At 33.5% G+C, this 23485-nt stretch overlaps 1 protein-coding gene and 1 non-coding gene across 15 annotated transcripts in view; both read left to right on the top strand.

Moving 5' to 3' along the window:
• ADGRL3 (adhesion G protein-coupled receptor L3) overlaps nt 1-23485 on the top strand; it is a 793594-nt gene that overhangs the window by 735014 nt on the left and 35095 nt on the right. For all 14 annotated transcript variants that reach the window (XM_044268179.1, XM_044268169.1, XM_044268166.1 and 11 more), the window contains one exon: nt 20074-20242. In XM_044268179.1, coding sequence (XP_044124114.1) covers nt 20074-20242 — 169 coding nt within the window. The remainder of the gene's footprint in view (nt 1-20073; nt 20243-23485) is intronic.
• LOC122890720 lies at nt 10222-10328 on the top strand. The gene has a single exon (XR_006381158.1). It is a non-coding gene; the product is annotated as a U6 spliceosomal RNA (small nuclear RNA).

Here is a 23485-nt window from a genome sequence, read left to right as displayed (position 1 = left end):
GATCCTCGAAACTAGGTGAATCAAGCCTTTCAGTTTAGATAGGAACTTAAACTTGACCACTGGGTTTTGTTTTATTGATTGGTTAATTTAAGGATGACAGAAATTATAACCTCTTCTTTTTAATCTGGTAAGATTGGAAAAGTAGTTGATGCTGGCAAGAGGGGAAAAATTGGGTGGTTTCTACATTTGAGTAGGCAAGGGAGGTTGGGATCTAGTATGCAAGTGAAGGTTGGTCTTATGTAAGAAGAGGTATACAGAGGCGCCTGGGTGGCTCAGCCATTAAGCGTCTGCCTTTCACTCAGGTCATGATCCCAGGGTCCTGGAATCAAGCCCTGCATTGAGCCCCACATGGGGCTCCCTGCTCAGTGGGAAGCCTGCTTTTTCCTCTCCCACTCCCCCTGCTTGTGTTCCCTCTCTCGCTGTATCTCTCTCTATCAAAAAATAAACAAAATCTTTAAAAAAAAAAGGAATATAGAAAAAATTTTTCCTTTATATGATGAAATTATGACTGAGTCTGTCAATGTATTGACCAGCAGATGTTTTCTTTTAAAGTAATGGGATAAAAAAAAATAATAATAAAAAAATTTAAAAAAAAAAAGTAATGGGATAAATTATCATGACTCATAAGTAGTGAGTATTCATTGTGGTTAGAAGCACTCATCTACCTGGAAAGAAAGTTATATAACTTTGAAAAATAGAACATTATTATAAGATTATTTTAATCCTCCACTTCCCCCTTTATATATTAATATGAAGATTAATATATGATTATATATTTTATTTATTTATATTTATAAATATATACTTTATACATTGATGTATTAATATATAATTAATATAAGTATTTATATATATATATACTAGTTATAAACTTAATATTCTAATTATAAAATCTATCCATACCTACATGTATGTATAAGATTTACGGTATATATACTTTCTATAAAATGTAAATGTTCAAATACTTTATTAATAAGTTAGAATATTTCACATTTTATACATATTTAGTAAGTTTTATGTGTAATTTCATGGATCTAAGAAGCAAAATAAATAGATTATATAGTTTAGATAAGAATTAATCATCAATAAAAATTACCCTAAGCAACAAAATTCTTTTTCCTCTAAGTAATAGCAAGGTGTGCATTTTGATAGCTTAGAAACAATCCTTTCTTTAGCTATTTCTTCCTGGAAATAAAATACAAAGCTATATATCATAAAATTTATTAAGCATACTTTATAGGAGAGCTGCGTGCTAATTTACCTCCTGGGATATAATATGAACATTCTTATTTCTCAGAAATAACTGATTATGTATGCAGGGAAAAAGACTAAATTGAAATATACTAAAAAATGAATAATGGTCACCTTTTAGTGGCAAAATTATGTATAATTGAAAATGTTCTTTTCTGCGCACTCATATGTTATTTTCAGACAGCACTTCTGACACTAGTTACATGTTTTGTTTTGTTTTGTTTTGTTTTTAAAGGAGGAAGAGAGAGAATCTTTTTTTTTTTAAGATTTTATTTATCTATTTGACAGACAGAGATCACAAGTAGGCAGAGAAGCAGGCAGAGAGAGAGGAGGAAGCAGGCTCCCCGCTGAGCAGAGAGCCCGATCCTAAGACGCTGGGACCATGACCTGAGCTGAAGGGAGAGGCTTTAACCCACTGAGCCACCCACGCGCCCCTAGTTATATGTTTTTTTCCACACCCCCACCCATTCTCCAGCACCAACTAAGTGTCTAGCAATTAAATTCAATTTTGACACTAATTCCTCTAGTTGGAATAAACTCTACAGGTTAAGGGCTCAGTTTCATAACCCTGCTTCCCACTCAGATGCCAGCCGCAAGTGGGTTGCCCAGGCCACCCACAATTTTATTCGGTTGACTACAAATTCAGGGGTTCCTACAACCACCCCTCTAATTCTGTGATTCACCAGAACAATTCACAGAACTCAAGGAAGTGCTTTCCTTAAAGTTGTAGCTTTCCTATAAAGGAAACAACTTGGGGAAAACCAAATGGCTGTAGTGCAGAGCTTCTATGGCTTCTCTGAGTTCTACCCTCTGCCCTTCAAAGGGTTCACCAGCCCAGAAGCTCCTTGAACGGCAGCATCTGTGAGGGTTTTAGGGGAGGTTTCATTTCAGAAGTGTGATTGATTAAACCATTGCCCAATAGTGATAGAACTCAATCTGTGGGCCCCTACCCCTTAGTGGGGGTGGACTTGTAGGTGAGAGTAGGGATGAAGGTTCCAACCCTGTAATCATGGCTTTTTCTCCAGACTTCTGCATTCTGCTCACCATCTCCCTTCTCTGTTCCCTCTGCCTGCTGGCATCATTCATTAGCATCCCAAAGCCGCTGTATCACTCAAGAGATTTGAAGGGTTTCACTCCGCCACAGGAACAAAGAAAAAATATTTGCTTTTTGTTATGCCACACCAGTCTTTTGAGTTTTTGGAGTTAGTATGATGAATATTATAGTACCTTATAAAGAATTTTACTTGAAAGTGGCTTGCCCTATATTATGTCCATAGACATATTAGTGACAGAACAGTCTAAGAATGTCATCTTTGAGAGTCATCCTATAGTTCTACTCTCTGGAAAAGTTTCAAAAAATCAAGTCTAATTTTCTATTATTAATATGCTACTGTGTATATAGATACAAAATGAAAATTTAATCAAATCTTATGAAAATGAGAACATTTAATTACTGTAATTCATTTGTCTCCAAATTGTGAGGAAGAGCTCATTCTAGTGTTGTAAATTGTTTTACATATATCATTTAAAAATTAATGTGAGACTCTAGTTAAAATTTGGGGATAAAAATTTTTAAACCTATTCTGTTTTTTTATTTTTTGTTCATTTAAAAATGTAATTGCTATCTATTTTCCTTGAATTTTAAACATCTGAATAAAGGTTTAAAAACCAGTACATAAATTCAGCAATATCTTGTTTAATTTTATGTTGCAAAATTAACTCTTATGTATTATGGGTAAAACTCAGAAACATGAGTTCATTCACTCTTAATATATTTATTTTAATGTAGTTTCAGATTATAAAAATTATACAAGGAATTGTACATTCCAAATGTAAATAAAAGCATTTGAATCACTTTTTGATCACTTCCAAGTAGATCTTTTTTTTTTTTCAATACATAAGCCAATTTTTGCCCAGTGATTATTTAAGTCATAATTCTTTGAGGTATGGAAGATACCTCATGGAAGATACAAATACTTCTAAAGGCTGAACAAAGCACACAAGAAATCTCACTGGTATCATAATCTTTGGGCTTTTAAGAGTTTGCCAGGTTACTGTTATCAGAACCAACTGGAAATACATTTTTTTTCTAATAGAGATTTCTTTAAAATGACACAAATTATTTTAAATTATAATTTTATTTATATAGTGATTTTATACATGGATATAAATTTGTATGAAACTTGACCAAAACTTAACTGATTTTGAAAATCTGTTGTGGGAAACTGAGTAAATAATATTAGGCTGAAAGACTTAGCCTTCAAATCTGAATCAACCCAAGTTTCAAAGGCTTCCCGGAAATGTTTATACTAAAATGTTGTGGGTAATATTAAGTTAAATACTGTATTGTATTTTGAGTCACATACTCTAAGTAAAAATTTAGTCATGTATTCTGAAATAAAAACCAGTACTCCCTGGTTCTGCTCCTAAATCCACTGTAATTGTTACACTTGGTTAAATAGCATTTTGGGACTTTATGTGTTGAGTCTATTTGAAATTATGTGCAAAATAATAAGAAAAATAATTAATTTTTTGACATTTTACTATGTGGTAAACACAATTCTAAGTCCTTTTCATGCATCAATTAAATCTTTGCATTACACCTTCTAAGTTTCTAAGAAGGTAATTAATTCAGCTCAAGACCTCACAGTTAGTTAGTGCCAAAACAGTCAGCAGACTGTCTGACTTGAGGGTCCATTTCCTTAACCATACAGCCTTTGTCATACTACATTACACATCTATATATAAATGGTGTTTAATTTTAAAAGAGATGATTTTCTTTTCAGTAAACATTTTTTTGGTTGAGTACATACTCTTGAAACTTTAAATCTAGGTATTGATTGGATTACATGATCACCAAGGGCCCCATCTTTAAAAACCTGTGATTTTCATATTATAAGCTATGAACTATAAAATCATGCTGGCAAAATGTACTTGTCAGAAGTTTTAATGGCACTGAAGTCTTGTCAGGATCAGGGATAGAGTTTTCAGAGTTACTGGAATTTAAGGTGAATTTCTGAATAAAACCATCCAAGAAGAACGTTGTTCTGGTAAAGGTGACTCAGAAAGTTTAGTCAACCAGGTAAATGTAATAACATTATGTCATAGAAATCAAGAATAGAAGGGAGTAGTCAACCACAGAATATTTCTGAGTGGTCAGGTATAATAAGAGGGAAAATAGTTAACAATGGATTTGTCAATGACAGAGGCACTGTGGAGTTATGGGGGAAGAATGCCCAAGTAGAGTAGCTTTTAAGAAAATGAGAAGTGAGGGGCACCTGGGTGGCTCAGTGGGTTAAGCCTCTGCCTTCAGCTCAGGTCCTGATATCAGGGTCCTAGGATCGAGCCCCTCGTTGGGCTCTCTGCTCAGCGGGGAGCCTGCTTCCCCCTCTCTCTCTGCCTGCCTCTCTGCCTACTTATGATCTCTCTCTGTGTGTCAAATAAGTAAATAAAATCTTATAAAAAAAAAAAGAAAGGAAAGAAAATGAGAAGTGAGCAAGTATGGATTACTAGTATAGAAAATTCTTGATGAATTTTTCAGTAAATGTTAACACAAGATTCTTGGAGAATCTCTGAGATCTAAGAAGAAGGTTTTTTTGTTTCTTAAAAGTAAGGAATACTAAAGGGTGTTTCCTGATGGGAATAAGCGAATAGAGAAGGAGACATTGATGAAGCACCAGAGAGAACAATAACGAACAGGAATACAGTTTTTGAGAAGTATCAGGATGAGCAGATATGTTGGCTTTGTACGAACAAAGGCAATTCTTTCATTATAATAGGAGGAAGAAATGTGTGTAGACTGTTGAAGATAGCTGATAGATTTGGTTTTGGAAAGATGAGAACATTTCTGTCGGTATTCTTGGTAGAGTTCTCCCCAGGGTGGATTCTAAGCCAAGGATTCAGCCAAAGTAATTTATTAAGGAAGTGCTTTCAGAAGAGATCAGTAAGAAAGTAGGGGGAAGTGGTGTAGGTAAGAGGAAGAAGCATGCAAGGTTGTCATTTTGGGTGAAGACTGACCGACCCTGACCCCAAAGGGAGCTCTGGAGTGTAAGTTACACTTTGGAACTTTCCAACCTTGAGGCAAAGAAGCTGGGGTTGTGTAACTTCACACCTGTTAGTAACTGACCACAGGCTTGCTGTGGGGTGAGAATGGAATGCAAACTCCCAGGCCCTGCTGGCTGTGTGGGTATAATATCTCTAGTGCCCAAGGACAATCATCTGTAGGTCACAGGGGGTAAGCCTTTAGCAGCTAAGCATGCAGCAGCTGAAGGATGAATTCAGGAGCTGTACAAGAGATTGCGAGGTCTGGATAGTGCCTCATGTATTTGCAACTGTCAGATTGCTTCTGTTTTTTTAAGGATATAGGTGACATTGTGCAGCTAAGAGGTTAGGATGAGAGGTGACGTTGAGGTTGAAGGACGATGTGAACTATTCCTTTTGGTGAATGAAAAAGCATTTGTGCTAGGGAAGTATACAGAAGTATCCGGAAGTATCAAGCTAGGGAAGAAGCTTGTCAGACATTGTTGAGTGCCATTAGAAATTTATTGTCGAGGCACCTGGGTGGCTCAGTCGGTTAAGCATCTCGTTCTTGCTTTTGGCTTAGGTCATGATCTCAGGGTCTTGAGATCAAGCTCCAAGAAGGCCTTGGCTCTGGGCATTGAGCCTGCTTGAGATTCTGTCCCTCTGTCCCAAACCCCTCCCATCCTACCCTACCCCCACCCCACACTTGCTCTCTATTTCTAAAAAAGAATGAAAGAAGGCAAGAAAGATAGAAAGAAAAAAAAAAGAAGGAAAGAATGAAGGGAGGGAGGGAGGGGGGGAAGAAAGAAAGGAAAAGAAAGAAATTTGTCACAAATTTAGCATGTCTTAAGTAATCATGGTTATGTATTGGTTTTTGTTTGGTGTTCTGTTTTCCGTTTTGTTTTTTCTAGCAATGCCCACCTATCAAGTGTTGGTCTTTGTTTGTTTATTTGTTTGTTTGTTTTGTTTTGTTTTGTTAGAATCATTAAAGGTGAAAGGGGGTATAAGAAAATAAGTCATAAGATCCTGGTTGGCAGCAGAGAAGAATGATCATGAATGGAGAGATGTATAGTAAAACTGTAAAGACAGAAAAATAGGAGGTCTGGAGTGATAGTAAACAGCTGATGGCAAGAACCTCAAAGAAGCTGGGGATTTTGACAGGAGAAATCATGGTCTGGCCATAGCACTTCTACTGCCTGTGGGTTGGGTTGTGAAGAACCAATATTTAAGTTTGCGTGGAAAGTACTGCTAATGGGAGAATTTCTTTTAAAGCATGAAGATGACAAGAAACACCCAGAGATGAAGTTTACTGTAGAGGAGAGTTTGTGGTTATTTGACTGTGACTTTCAAGGGACAGGATATGGAATTTTGGGGGAGGAAGGGAAATGGTAGAAAGTTGGATTGAATGAAGAGATATAACCCCCCCAAAGAAGTCAAAATGAACAGAAGGAAAAAGCCTGTAACCATTTTTTGTTATACAAATTCACTACTTAATATCTTTTTGCCATCACTTACCATCTTAAGCAATATTGTCCCCTGGACGGGTGACAATACTACTTACACTCGCCCTAGATAAATTCATACTCTCCCCAAATTCTAGAAAATACTGAGACACATCCCCAAATTCTAGAAAATACTGAGACAAGTTCTTGAAAATACTGAGACACATATACTTAAATATATTCCAATTAATAAAAGGAGACTAAAATGCTCTATGATAAAAGGTAATAAATAAGTGGCCACTGATTGACAAATTAGTCGCCACGGGGGTTATACACAACAGTTTGACTGAAAATCTTATCAATGTACTTTGAATGCATTTCAGTATCCCCTAATTCCAGGGGTAAACCACTCATTCACATAAAAACAACAGTGAGGGAAGAAGATAACAACGCTCTTTCAGACTTCAACTTTTTTCATTTTCTTATTTTCCAGGAGTGCTTTCTTACAGGAGTGTTACCGTATTTTAAACCTTTTTTCCCCCCTTTAGCTCATTTTAAAAAGTGGTGAAGGCTTATAAGTCATAGTTACTTTAAATAAAGGATTATGCAGTAAATCATTGAATTTGTAATTAAAATGTGCAGACAGTATAGTAGAATGCTGTGTCTTGAGCTGCTCAGTCCACACATGAAAATTTCCTAATCTAATTTTCTCTTGGCTGAGTCCCAATTGTTGTTGGATTTTTCCACTACATACAATTATGTATTTTAAATAAGGTCTGTCATCAGAGTCCCTGAAATGTTTATAAATGTGCTCTTTATGCACTGAGTATGCATTTTAGAATACTATGCAGTGTTTTCTGTGGAAGTTGATATTTTCAATCAGATCCTTCAATGTACTAATAGAAAAGTCCTCTCTATTCCAGAACTGAGATGGATAGTCTAAGGTTATAATTAAAACTGCTTAATTATGAGATTGACAAAACCAGCCATGAGCATAGAAGGTAATAATTTATCAGCAAAATATTGACATTATTGGATCATAATATATTACTTATACCAAAATGTAAGTTAAAAATGGCATATTTTCTTTGTAACCATCATTGTCTTTCTAGTCCTAATTTTTCTGCCTTCTTTGAATTTACCACATTCTGTTCAGTTAACTATATAAAGGCGTCTAAAACTGTCAGATCTTCCATCCAGTAACTTTCATTAGTGCAATATAATGAAATAGCACATAGTCAGCCTCTCCAATTATATTCAGAGGAACCCTATTAGTAAATTATTTATGCCCATTTGTTCCTACTATATTTTCTATTTTTTACAAAAAGTTTAACATTTTCCTATTTTTCCAATTAGTTTTCCTGTATACTTTATCCTTTACTTGGTGATACACAATTTGGGTTCTTCCGCCATTGTGTATGTCTCCGCCCAATCTGTCATTTTTCTATTAATTTTACCTTTGTTACAAAGAAATACATATATTTAAACCATTAACTTTTTACTCTACAGTGTGTACGTTTGAGGTCTTTGGAGGACATTTTGAATTCTTTATCTAATGAGTCAGATTTCCAACATCAGTTGCTAAATATTCCATCTTTTTCCACCAGATTTGTGCTGCCACACTAAACTGTATCAAATGTTGTTCCTGTACTCTCTCTTCTATTCTGTGGACGTATACTTTGTTACTCTACCAGTACCATGTTATTACCAGAACTTGTGTAATATCTGGCAGAGTGAGTCTTCCCATTTTGATTGTGTCTTTCAAAATTGCCTTAGCCACTCATAGGCATTTTTATTTATTTATTTTTTATTTTTTTCCCAATTTATTTATTTTCAGAAAAACATTATTCATTATTTTTTCACCACACGCAGTGCTCCATGCAAGCCGTGCCCTCTAGACTCATAGGCTTTTATTATTCTTTCACATATTTTTTCAGAATTGTGTTTTAAAATTCTTTTAATACATTCCTTACAATCCTGAACTAAGTCTTAGTAGATCATGATGTTGATGCACAAATCAGATGTTTCTATTTAATAGCTTCTTTAGGATTTTTATGTAAATTCTTGAGTAAAATGTTCTTATAATTTTTTACTCACTTAAACTCTCCTTACCTGCTAAGTTATAATAGTCTCAAAGTTTTCCTTCCTTTCTCTTCAGGCCTAAACTGTACGAGAAAAGAATTATTTGTTACTTGACTATTAGATAGAACTTGGTTTGTAAAATGCTTTGTGGGGCTTGAAGCTATTTTGGATGTAGCAACAGATGGATAATTGTATGTATGGGTGTTGTATTAGTTATTGATTTCTAACTTAATTTCATTATCATCAGAGAATACATTCTGATTGATGTTGATTCTTAGTACTTTACTGAGGCTGCCCTTTGGCCTAAAATGTGATCAAGTTAAGATTTCTTACTTTGAGATTTGCAGCTTTTTATAAATCTGCAAAATTGGATTTATTTATTATATTGCTTAATTTTTTTCTCATTCACATAATTTTAAGAAGATTAGATTCCTAGTAACAAATTTAATTGGAAACAATAACATCTTATTAAAAGTAGAATGTGGTAGAAATCTTGGATCATTAATTAGCCTTGCTCACTGTGGAAGTAACTAGCTCTTGTGCACTTTTGGCCAACTTCTTCAAATTCTTTACCAATGGGCTTTACTGTTCCGTATGAATGAAAAATTCAAGAATTCAGAGTGCTTTTCAATAATAATTCTTCCTAACTGATAACATGAGAACTAAGACTATTCTTTACTTGGTTCCATTTAACTCTGTAAAGATCCTAGTGAGGTTATTTTACTCATTATGGTGGTGAGTAAACCAAAGCTGATGAAGGTTACCTTACTTGTCCACAATTAAATGAAACTTGTCTGCTTTCTATTGTATTTCAGTGCCTCCCTTGGTTCCATTTATTGGAATCTTTAGTAAGTACAGACATGTTTTAAATACTCAGTTGTGCTTTTTTTTTTTTATGTTTTAGTTGTTCTTACAAGCAGTTTATAATAAGGTGTTTATTCACAGAAGGGGTATGATGAATGTTTCTATTACAAGTTGTTGAAACAAGAGGTGATGGTACCATATGCTATGAGAAAGAGTATAACAGCAATTCAACCTGTCAAAACACATTTGGGAAGAATACAGAAAAGTTATTAATTCCCCGAGTTATTTTGCTTAAAAGTTTGTGCATCTTCTAAGTTAAAAAAAGGAAATCCTGAAAGTATGTAATATACTCTTTAAAGAATTTCATCTCCTTGCATTGCAATGACCAAATTTGGTCAGCCGGTAGTCACATGTTCTAAAGAATCAGTAAATTCTAAGACTCTGTGTGACTCTAAAAAACACTGGCCCTATAGTAAAGCAGGAAACATTGTGGTTTTCAGTATAAGTATCAATAAAGAACAGATTTTAACTTGTTGCTCATATTTTACGGATCTTGAGATATTACTGATGAGAGTCACAGTTTTCATTGATTACAAGAAAAAAATTATTGAACAGAAATACAGTGCTCACTTCAGCAGCACATATACTAAAATTGGAAAGATGCAGAGAAGATTAACAGGATGCCTGCAAAAGTATGACATACAAATTCATGAAACATTCCATATTAAAATGAAAAAAGAAATGGAAGAAAAATCTCTTTTTATATAGATATCATTTATTTCCTCTTTCCTATTCAAGGTTTAAAATTTTCAAAAAATCATAAAAAGTATTAATGAAGTTCAATTTTAGAACATATATCTCTTAGTGACTTTTCATGAACACCTCACATATGATTTTATGTCTTTTAATACAAATGATTTCATTTAGTGAGACTGCCATTCCTTAGTGCACTTTTTGACACTGAGGATACAACTACTTACAAACTAAATTTAACTTTCTCTAGTAATTCAGAGAACTCTGGGTTTCTTCTACATTAATGTTCATTGGAAATCCAGATACACTCCGTTTCAATTGAAAATGTAAAAATTCATAGTATTTACTAAGCCCAAAGAAATATTTAAATAAAACATTGTATAGGGCGCCTGGGTGGCTCAGTGGGTTAAGCCGCTGCCTTCGGCTCAGGTCATGATCTCAGGGTCCTGGGATCGAGTCCCGCATCGGGCTCTCTGCTCAGCAGGGAGCCTGCTTCCTCCTCTCTCTCTCTGCTTGCCTCTCTGCCTACTTGTGATCTCTCTCTCTGTCAAATAAATAAATAAATAAATAATTTTAAAAAAAAGAGAGAAGCACTAATTTAAAAAAAAAAAACCATTGTATAAACTGAGGCTTTTTTAAAGGTAAAAATTAAGGGTCAGTTCAAGAGAGTCAGTGACTCCCTCAGCCCCTTTGGATTTCTACTCAAATATGAATTTCCAAAACACTTAGAAGGAGCCCTAACATAGCACTGTGTTTATAATTTTTTCTCTTTGTCCCATTTTTTGAGGGCAGAAGGTCAGTATACAATAGTAATTATAACAGCAGGTATTTGTAATAATATTTTGTATATTAAAAATTTGTATATTTGCATTTTTGTGTATGTTAACTTGTGCCAAGCCCTTTTATTTAATATACACAACAGCCCTATGAAAAAAAAATTCTGTGTATATCCCCATTTCACAGATAAGGAATGTGAGGATAAGTGAGATTAAATAATTAGCTGAAGGTTGCTGAGTTAGTTAAAGACTCAGCTGGCTTTCAGACTCAGGCAAGTTGATTCACAAGTGCAGGCTTTCGGTTACTATAATACATAGATATCCCTCACTTTTCAGAAGTTTTCACTAAGCCGCTTCACTTTTACAAAAGGCCTACACTGGTAACTGTTTTTGTTAACTGGAAAAAAAAAAAAAAACCTGAAGAGGATATTTGCCCTTATGGAACAAAAGAAAAAAGGCAAAAAGTGAAAATAGCATTCAGCATTTGTTTTGCAGGGAGCTGTTATGGAAGCAGTGCACATCCTGAGCAACAGGAGTAGTGCTGTCAGGCTCCTTCCTTGGGAACTATACTCAGCATCTCAGTATCAAGTCACCATAGGTTTGCCTTGTGTCTGTGAGCATCTGTGCTTTATCTTAATTTATTTTGTGCATCTGTTAGCAAGATGTGTCCTAAGATATTAGAAAAGCCTAAAAGAGGGGTACCTGGCTGGCTCAGTTAGAAAAGAATGCAACTCTTAATCTCAGGATTGTGAGTTCAAATCCCACAATGGGTATAGAGATTGCTAAAAAAAAAAAAAATAAGTAAACCTAAAAAAAAAAAATAGCCCAAGAGAGATTTATTTCAGGGGTCTAGAAATGCTAAAAAAAAAGTTACATATTAATTAATTAATGTAAGCTTTATTGCTTAACATCTATTCATAGGAATACTCTACTCTTGGATTGTGGGGAAAACCTACACTATCTTTCATACATTAAAATTTATAAATTATCATAAGGAGATATTATTTGCTTTCAACATAGGATTCCAAAATTTGAGATCTTATTTGCATGAAACCTACCAAGTCATTTTTATAAATCTGGTAGATGGAGATACTAAATTGTAATAAGATTGTAGCAGTCTATGTATAATATAATAGTTCATTTTTCATTCTCATAATTGATATCCTTAATTTCTTTCATATATAAATTAATTTTTGACAATATTATATTGAGTTATAAAAATTTGCATAATATTGAGTTGTGAAGATAATATAATTAAAGTTTTATCAGTCATTGATATCATATTTATTGATCCTGATGTATTATACAAAGTTCTATTTAATTTCAGACTTACCCAATTCATCAGCAGTCTGAAATCTATGGTTAAAAATTTAATATTGGTGGATGCTCTCAAATCTGCAATATTATTATAGGGACATTGAGGCATGGGAATGAAAATTTTCATGACATATTCTGAGCTACTTATTTTATTTATTTGGTTCATTTCATTCTTCTCCTAATAAATATTATATGAACAAAATGCGCCAATATAGCTTTTAGTAGTAATACTTTAATAGCAATAAAACCCACAGTTGAAATATAATCATCTTTTCTACTGTTGATAATTTCTACATTTGTGTTATATGACATTCATATTTTTGTAATAATTTCTATATCTTTAATACTAGTGACTTAAACGTATGACCATAATGAAACATTATTCATATTTTACTCAGAAATGTTGCATTATATTCTAGATGACTTTTCTTTAATTTTTCCTATAGGAGTTAAGAGAGAGAATTGAATGTAATCTTGGATAGTATAGTCCCACTCATATAAAATACATTTGAAAGAAATATAAAACAGTCATGATTTTTATCCTGAGTGTTACAAATTGATTAAGCATTTTTAACACAGTGAGGTATAAATAAGAAATACTTAGATCTTCCTCTGATCACAACTCTGAGTTATGCTGTCTTAAATATTCTTTAACCATTGGGTAGCAGATCTTTTAATCTTGTCTTAGGTGTTACTACTTGGCCAGGTTATTGTGGTTTTTAAGTGTCTGATCCATTTAAAAACGTGAATAACATATGACATTTAAAACATTCTTCCCCCGTTGCCTGCTAACATTTGCTGCTGGGGAATTAGTGCAAGTAGGGGGGTTACTTTTCTTCCTCTGTCCACTATTTCATTTATTCTGTGAACATTGTAGTCTTAAAAGGCCTTGTCCTTCCAATTCTGCTTTTAAAGACTGGGCACCCTGGATTGGGAGTTTGGCAAAGTAGCATCTCAAAGATCACTTCTAGGTGAAGTCCGTTAGTTTGCGTTGCTGTCAGCTTTTATAGAACACGAGGAACTACAAACTGTCCATCCTCAGTTGAGAACTGATTAAGCGACAATAAGGAAAGCCTCACTACAGAAGCTGAAGTATTTATTATTACTGTTTTTTTTTCTTCTATGAAGAATGAAGAATACATTTTAACTTCAGAAATTCATTGACATTAACCTTATCATTCCTATGGTAGCCCAAACCAAATTCAAGGGGAAATGTCTTTATTCATTTGATAGAATTAGTTTTATACCAAATTCAAGGGGAAATGTATTTATTCCTTAGTTAGAATTAGTTTTATACCAGGGAAAGTAAATGCAGCTACATACTGAACCTGGAAATATTGGGGTACTAATCAGTATATCCATGTACACCGTGATAGCTCTTTCTCACTGTTAGACATGCAGTTCAGTTATCAGCAATTAATTAGCTAACTAACCAACAATTCCAGAGGATCGCAGAATACATTCATATTGGTAGGATGAATGGGATAAATGTTGATGAGATCTACAATTCTGCCTAAGCCATTCATTTTCCTGGACATGCTGTGACATAATGACTATATCTTTTGGCTTGGATATTATATATATATATGCCTTGCATTGCCCCATCTTCCTTCACACCAAACCTTACCTATCCCCCTGCTTTAAAAAAAATTGTATGTGTAAATATAATAGAAGGGAAAGTTTTACATTATTCAACTTATCTTCTTTATATTTTGAATTTTAGATATTTCCATCAGAAATTATGTCCAAAAACAATTCTATTTTGAACTCTTGAAACAGAGAAAGAATATCCTATAGCTAACTTGATTCATCCATGTTGTTTCTATCCATTCATCTTCTGTCTATACTGATACTTATTATGAATTATGAATCTTTATATCACAGTATTATTAGTATGTATAAGTTAATGGTTTGGCTAACAAACCTATCCTCTTGAACATGTATTTTGAGCTAAGTTTCCAGGGAGCTGGATTTTAATAGTTCTTTTGTGTGCTTTGGAATTGTTATAGAATATATAAATATATGCATAATTATTATCAATCTAAGCAGAGACCCCTAAAATTCTTATCTTGAGTCTAATGATCACTTTTTAAGATAATTTTGACATTAATATTTAAAGCTTTCAATTTTATGTTAGTTGAATAAAATAAGATAAAATGTTTGACAAAAGGAAAATATTTGCTAAAGAAATAAGGTTCTTTTTTTTAATTTGTTCCTTAAAAATTGTACTTACAGGGGATTTTACTTCATTTTCAGAAAGTCACCACTTACAAGATAACCTGAAACTTCCCAGTAACATCTGCCCAGAGCATCTTAGACCTTTGTGTCCAAATTTTTATAAAATCTTAAAATAACAGCAGTGAAATCATTTTAGTCATACAGCCTTGGATGAGATTTTGTGTCAATAGACTTTCTTTGGTAAATCAGAATGAAAATTATTCAGCTTTGAGACTAGTTCTATAGATATATTTTTTAAGTGAATCAATAACAACTTTACCACCATAACCCCTGGCAACATTACTATCAATTTAACTTGAATTTAGTGGAGAGACTTTAAACTAGATTCTCTAAGCCAACAGAAGATCTGACAAAATAATGGAAGGCACTGCCACATTATAGGTAATCTTCAGTGATCCTTAGATTCTGAATTATTATATATTATTTGTGATATTCTGGGAACGAAATTAATGAGTGGTTCTTTGTCATGGATTTCTATATTAAATATGAACTGGTGATTCTTATAGCTAAAGAGACCTATTACATGCTTTCCTAATTATTGCATGGGCTAGGCCGCTGTAAAAGAAAAGACTCTAAAATATAGTAGCTTAAATTGGTTATATAAACTTGGTTTTAATCTAATACCATGGCTCCACATCAAAAGCAGCTTCCATTTCTGGGTCTGAGGCTCTGTTGTCATTTTTTCCTAACAAAGGGGAAGGGAAAAAATGGTCAAGAGGAGCCCTATTCCAGTCCTTTAATTGGCAAGACCCAGAAATGTCACAATTCACTTCTGTTCACATCCCAGTGGACACTACTTAAACGCATCTATAGTTAACCGGAAGTGAGGCTGGAATTACAGTCTTTGTTATTGAGTGGAACAACTGGCGTTTTCCCACAACTGCCCACAAAAACTGCTGAACTGTACCCTTTTTTTGCTATTTCATATTAATGGCAAAACATCTCACTCCAGCAATTACAGTACAAGTTTTGTATTTTTTTTTTGAAACATTTAGATAGCTCAGTACAATTTTGTACAGCATGTTTGGACATGTTCCTATAGGCTAACCTTTGGAACTTTCTTTACTCGATATCCTACTATATACAAATTAAGGTAGCAATAGTTATTCCAGTCATGAACTTGGAGTAACAGATGGAATAGACTGATGCAATGGGAATGCAGATGATGAAATAAATATCATTCTATGATGTTCTATAACTTTTCAATATTGATGTAACTACAAGATTTTCTTTCTAGGAACACTTCACAACTGTTACATATATCTGAGCAATTCTTAGAAATTCTCCTCCGTTTACCTTTCACACATCCATGGCATTATTTAAATATCACTTGAAATTCCATTTTCTGGCTTAAAACCCTCTTTGAATGTCCTAGTCCAGCGACGTCCAGTAGAACTTTCTGTGAACACAGAAATGTTCTAGAACTACACTGTCCAATATGGCAGCTACTGAAGCTTTTGAGTGCTTGTAATGTGACTGGTGTGACTAAGGAACTGAATTTTAAACTTTATTTCATTTTAAAGAATTTAAATTTAAATAAACCCACAGGCCAGTAGCCACCATATTAGACAGCACAGTTAGTCATTCCCTGCTCCATTTACAAGCCTATATCTGCCACATTTATTTTGCTGCATAATATTGCTCCTGAAATGTCCTCAAATGAATATAAGTACTCAACATCGATTATTTAGTGGTTTATTCTTCAGGTGAGAGATTCTATCTTTTCAGTGCATCTTTACTCTTGCTTTAAATAGTCTAATAATAACAATATAATCTTTACTGTACATAAAACATGTCAGGCACTGTTCTAAGCACTTTATACATAATATATAATTTCATTATGACAAGGAACCTACATATAATTATCACCACTTCATAGTTGTATGAACTGACACATCCACGGGTTAACTAATTTGTTGCCTTTAGCTAGTTAAGTGACTAGTGAATTCCAGGCCACCTGTGTTAAATCCCAGGCTCTCCCTCTATTCTTTACTCTTTCGTCGTTTTGTAGAGTGAGGTTTCTCTTCAGTAGTTCTCTTTATTCAAAAACACATCATATTTGGGGTCTAAGAGCTCTATTTGTGTATGTGTAATATTAGAAATTCTTGCCCCTAGCAAGAGAGAAGAGAAAAGAACAGTTTCCCTTCCTTTCTGTTCTACAAAATAAAGTAGTTAATTTTAAGAGATAATGAGCAGATGCTGTATGTTTGCTTTTATTACTACAAAATCTTATTCAGATTTTTTCATAGTACACTAACAGAAAGAATTTTAAAGTAGTCAGGATCGATTATTTTCAAAGGGCTATAGTGTTCGGATTTAACACAGGTCAATCATCTGCAAGTTAAAATTACTTAGAAACGTACTGTCCATAATTAAGTAATCTTACCTTCTAATATTACAGAGTAAGGATACCTTTAGGTGACATGAAATCTGTCATTTTAAGTATGCCCCCAAGCCTTTTCCAGATTGCCCATAAGATTTCTCATTCTCTGGAGAAATGCGATCTCTAAGAAATAAATGTCTCTGTCAAGTCACAAGTAATATGAGCTCATGATGAAAAAATGGAATTTTTTAGTCTCATAAGGGATATTGCAGTATTGTAAAATTGATTTTATTTCTTGTTATGTGACTTCTCATGGTCATTTTAGGATTTACCTTCTGAATAAAAAGGGAAGGTTATGATGCCTTTTAGGGAGGTGGGTACAGAGGCCTTTGGGGACCAGGAGAATATTTTTCATATGAAATCTTTGTCATAAAATGCTAATGTTGGTGTTCTTGTCTTTATGTCTATGCATTCTTTAGCTATGAGGATAACAGACCCTTCATCAAGTAAGAATGACCTGAATGGCTGATAAATTCCATTTATCAGTGTGGTCCCATGAACCAGCTGTCAGATCAGTACTGAAAAATCATTAGAGCTTCTGTCATTCACATTGAGGCAGAAGAGCAAACTGTGCAGGAAAATAATCAGGCATACAACTCGTATGCAGAATAAATATGCTGCAGGTGTATTGCCAAAAACAAATTCTGCTTCACCTCTTTTAATTGGGTATCACCTGAAATCAGTGCCACACTCCTAGCAACCTCTTGTGGTACAGACTTGCTTCGCTTTGAATAGCCTTCTCCTTTCATTGTGATGCGTTCCTCTGTGCCTCATGTGTCGTCATTTCTGTTGTTTGTTTGGACATCGCTCATCCAAAATTATTTTGTGACTTAGCTGTGTATCTTCCAAATGACCCTAGGAGTACGAAGCTACCCAATTGCTGTGGATATTAATGAATTTCTATTTTAAATATTCAAAAAGGGGGAAAAAAAAGTTTCCTTCACAAATTCAATTCGATGTATGGAAAATTACCTTTCAATTTTGACACATCACTTGATTAATGACCTGTTTATGAATACATCTTTTAAATTTCTAAAACAAAGCTACAAGTCTGTACTAATCTAGTAAGAATACACTCAAATGTTGATATTTGAGCTTTTTTCTTTTATACGTTTAAAAATTATGTGTCCTGCCACAATAAACTTAAGATTGGGGCAACCTATGGGTGACCTTACTCTAGACTTTCAGTTTGTTCTTCTGGTGAAGAGTCCTTTGTTTTCATTTTCTCCAATGACATTTCACTTACTTCTTCATGCTCTTGCTTATATATTTTTTCTTTAGAAATTGGGCTCATTGTAGTTCTTATATCATTAACTCTTGGGCCCATCACGTGTTTTCCAGTGGATACTAGCTGACTTGAGTATTTTATTCTGTCATTTTATTTCTAAATTCAAATAGCAATTTTGCCTTGATTTAATGCTATTCTTTCCATTTTTCCTTTTTCCAATGCCTGTAAGAAGCTGAGAGCTTTATCTTGAGAGTTCCCATATTTTTCAGTTAAGTTATAGAAAAAATATTAATATCTAAGATATTTTCTGATTCATATATGCAAACATGCCACATACAATGGCAAGCTTTCTTTAGGGATTCTTCGTTCAACAACCTTAATGTTTTTAAATTGAACATGTTAAAATTTAGGGGATATTTGAATAGGCAATATAATAGCTGATGGTTGTAGAAGAAAAACAGTAAATAGTCATGATGAATTTTAATAAGAATTTAATACTAATTGACTACTTTGGGACCATATCTTCCTTAAGACATAGTGCTCGCTGAAAACTTTACGCAACCCAGCTTTGGATTTGGTGAATACGTGTGTGGTTTCTTTTAACCCCTTCATTTTGCAAAGTTTCAATCCCCATAAATATTTCTTCCTTAGACAATGCAAGTGGCGGAGTATGGTCTGCTGAAAAGAAATATTTACTCTTTCAAGGAAGGTGTGCTGGGAAAGGAAAGGGTGGGTTCATGAGGATATAGAGATCTAGCCTGGTTTGGTCCTATTCTCCTATATACTTAGAAAGATTCCATTTTCACTTATCGGATTCCCATTTATTGGAAAGATTCGCCTTTATGTTGATAGTCAATACAGAACACACAGCCACAGATATATGGACTTTTGTCACCCGTTGATTACTATTGCGAATGGCAGCTGGAGAAAACTAAGGGAATGGAGAGTGAGAATTGTCTTCCATTCTAGCCTACTTTGTTCATACCACTCCATCCCCATTCTCAGCTTCATTCTCTCCCTCAAGTTGACAGACCCTTCAAAGTGCTGAAGGTGCCCTGAGCTTTTAAGCTTCTTTTCAGCAAAGCTGCCAGTTACCTGATTTTCAAAGTCTAGTCCAACTTATCCTAGAAGACAGCAATCCGAAGGCCGAGACAACACAGATGGTGATCTAGAGTGGAACAATTTTTTCCATCCACGGTATCACACTTGTTTTACATAACTATAGAATCAGACAAATAGAACTTTTAAAAATTCATACATATATTCCATATACCTGTTCCCTCGAATCCAAGCTCTTTTTTTGTCAGTAAGCACTAAAATTTTTATGGAAAAAGAGGAAATTTGGAAAAATGGGGCAAAAGTGTATCAGATGAAGTACTAATGGAGAGAGTCCAATCAAACAAATGTTATCATAACAATGAAGCCAGTGGAAACTAACATAGTTTTATAGACTTTTTCCCCCTTGCCATTCACCATAATTACATCTCCATATCATTTGCATATGTGCTGCAAATACATGAATAATTTAATAGTACAAATCTGCTTTTGCTTAAATGAATTTCTGTGTTCATAACATTCTCATTCATGTATATCTCCTCAAGTTTGAAAACTTGTAGTCCCCATTAAAATCTTAAAGTTACTTATACCACCTGTCCTACATTTTCTGTCAATAAAACTTACCGTAACATTTTTTTCAGTGTCAGTATTGTTGATATGATATGATTGTGCTAATTAAAGACCAATCATTTGATAACCCTTAATTTTCTTTTCTCTCTACAGGTCATGGGTTATAGGTGCAATAGCTCTTCTCTGCCTATTAGGATTGACCTGGGCCTTCGGACTCATGTATATTAATGAAAGCACAGTCATCATGGCGTATCTCTTCACTATATTCAATTCTCTACAGGGAATGTTTATATTCATTTTCCACTGTGTCCTACAAAAGAAGGTAAGCAAAAATTCTCTATTCAAAATAGGAAAGTAACCATAACATAAATCATTCCTGATGTTTTTGTCTCTAAGAAATAAATATATCACTTCATTAATTTTATCTTTACAATAGCAAGACAAAACACACAAAACAGAAGCATAATAGTTGGTGAATGTGTTTAACAGCAAAAAAAAAAAAAAATCAGAGTATTTTCTGATTTGGGTAATAAACAAAAATTATACTCTTGTAGGCTTGACCTTATAGTCTTTAATATTTTTATTGACAGACACATGGAATTTATGTATTAGAAATAGCATTTCTAAGATATTATGGAGCTGTGGGCTGGAGATATATATATATGTGTATATATACATATATATGCATAGAAAATATATATTTTTCTCTTTTTCTTTAAAAAAAGTTCATATGTACTGGAAAATAGGAATTTTTATCATTTAATGATAACATTTATGGTTTTTAAATGAATGACGACATACTTAGTAATGGTCTCTATACTTATCTTTAAAAGCATCTTTTATAAAATCTATGAGTTCGATGACTAAGATACAATATTTAATTTTTCATGCTGGTCTGTTTTTGTGATTTTTCACATTTACAAGGACCTAAAATATTCATTTTCAAAGTTAATCTTAGCCACTAAATACTTTCATTGCATTTTTTAGAATTTAGAAATTTAGAAATGATTGATTTTCTCATCTTCTAATATTTAATTCTATTAAAAATGTGGCCATTAGGGTTCCAATCACATTGACTCCTGAGCCAAGACTGTCTGGGTCTAAATCCTAGCTTCTCTGTTTAAAAGCTTATATAACTTTGGGCAAGTTAATTAACCTGCTCATGCCCCAGTTTCTTCATGTGTAACATGGAGGTAATAAAAATAATTGTGAGATATTGAGAGGTGGCTCTGAAAATGAAATGTCAAAATGTGAAAATTTCTTCTAAGAGAGAAACAACACTTAAAATTTTTCTTTGGGAAACAAACAAACAAACAAAAAGAGTAAAAATATTTATGTCTGTGATTTTTGATTTGAGAGACTCATAGGACCTAAAACAATACTTGAGACGGGTATCCACTTGTCCAGATGAGTCAGTCGTGTTCCGTTTCAGTTGTATATAGTGGTAAATATCAAAAATGTGTTGACATAATCATAAATAAGGTTCGAATAGTAATGATGACTGAGGCCTATAAATGAAGGTTACAGAAAAGTAAAGAGATTATAAGGGAATGGATGGATTCTAACCTATTGAATGAGAATTAATTTAGAAAAGAGGTTATATTTACAGTGGATGAACCTTCCCAAATATTTAGTGCACACTCCCTCCCCTTAAATTGCAGTTGCTTAACCACAAAATACTTATTATTATTATTATTATTTTACTTATGGTCCAACTGATGGTGGTATCTCATGGAAGGACACAGACTGATGAAGTCTTAGCCAACCTTGATATATGATTTCCATAGTCATCTTGAGTATTGACACTGAGCAGACAGTCTGAGAAAGAAGGGATCTGTGTACAAGACGCTTCCATCACTTCTCACCTTCCATCAGATAGGACACTATCAATGGTACCACCTAAACTGCAAGGAAGACTAGAAAACATAGTCTAGCTTTTTTACTTCAGGAAGATGAGGAATTAAGTGTTATAAACAGCTAGCAGTCTACCACACTTGAGGGATGTAAAGAGTAGGACATGAGAATATTGATTAGGAATAGAGATGGAAAAAGAAGTGTCCAAGGAACAAAATCAGGATCAAGATGATATACTGAATTAAAGATAGGAGAAAATGTCCAAAAGTAGACAGCAGCCAATATCGTAAAACTTTTCAGAGAAGTGAGGGAGACTACGCATTTGGGGAAAAAAATCTTCCAGATTTTGATAGAAGAAAGACATAACTGGTTGTCACAAGAAATGTATATAAAAAGATGAGAGTGAAACTGAAGATTAAGGGAAAAAGCAGCATTTGTCTGTATTGGGTCATTAAGCAATTTAACATCTTCAAGTATAGTGAACCAGATTTACCTATTATTTTTATTTTATTCATTAACTAGAAATTTGGGCTAACAAAATTTAAAATTTTAATGTTATATAGAAATTTTCTTTAAAGCAGAAAATACTTTTTGTATTTTATGTGTTCATTATTTTGATTTTGAGTATTTCTATTAACCAATACCTTTTAGGTTTTCCCAATAATTATTTTTATTTTTCTTATCTTACAAACATGCATGGCTGGTATAACTAAGGATTGCTTTTGATATATAGGAAAAGATATTAAACCTCAGGATCTAAAACCAAGTCAAGTTTTTAGTATATTTAACATACATGAAAATTTTTTTTTAAATGTCATCAAGCTCAATTTTGTGATTCATTAGAACAGACTTCAGCAAATAACAGGTCATGGGTTAAATATGTCTAGCTGCCTTTGATTTTTACAGTCAATCAGCCAAGAATGATTTTTGTATTTTTAAGTGGTTACATTTAAAATTTAAAATTAAGTACATCAAAAACATCCTTAGTTGCCTCTTGGTTGACAGAGCCTGAATATTGACTATCTGCTCCTTCATAAAAAAATTTACCAATCCCTGCTTTAGAAGCTTACTTTTATGATTTAAAATAATGAATAATAAGCATATTATTCTTTCATTCATCTTATGTTTTGAATTTTCTAATTTTGGTGGCATTTTTATTGGGTGTCAAGAACATAGGCAACATTAGGAAATAGAGAAAACATGGAATTGTTTACATTTATCCTTACAGAACAAACAGATAATTTTGTTTAAAATTGCAGAAATATCTTAGGAGATTTTTCTTTTATTCCTTTATTTAAATTGAGATATAAATGACATATAATATTGTGTAAGTTTAAGGCCTACAGTGTGTTAATTTGATACACATTTATTATAAAGTGATTACCACCATACTGTTAGCTAATACTTCCATCAATTCATGGTTACCATTTCTTTTTTTGTGGTGAGGACATTTAAGATCTCTCTTAGCAACTTTCAAGTATGTAATACAGGTTTGTTTACTATAATTATCCTCCTGTACATTAGTGCCTTAGAACTTACTCTTCTTATAGCTGGAAGTTTGTACCCCTTAGCCAGTATTCTCCCAATTCCTTTACTCCCAGTCTTGGGTAACCACCATTCAATTCTGGTTCTATGGGTTCTGCTCTTTGCCCAATGAGTGATATCATACAGTATTTGTCTTTTTCTGTCTGACTTATTTCACTTATTTCAC

The sequence above is a fragment of the Neovison vison genome, chromosome 11 (genome assembly GCF_020171115.1).
Source record: "Neovison vison isolate M4711 chromosome 11, ASM_NN_V1, whole genome shotgun sequence".
NCBI classification, from domain to species: domain Eukaryota; kingdom Metazoa; phylum Chordata; class Mammalia; order Carnivora; family Mustelidae; genus Neogale; species Neogale vison.
Note: the sequence above shows the minus strand (reverse complement) of the source record. Positions and strands in the feature narration are given on the sequence as shown.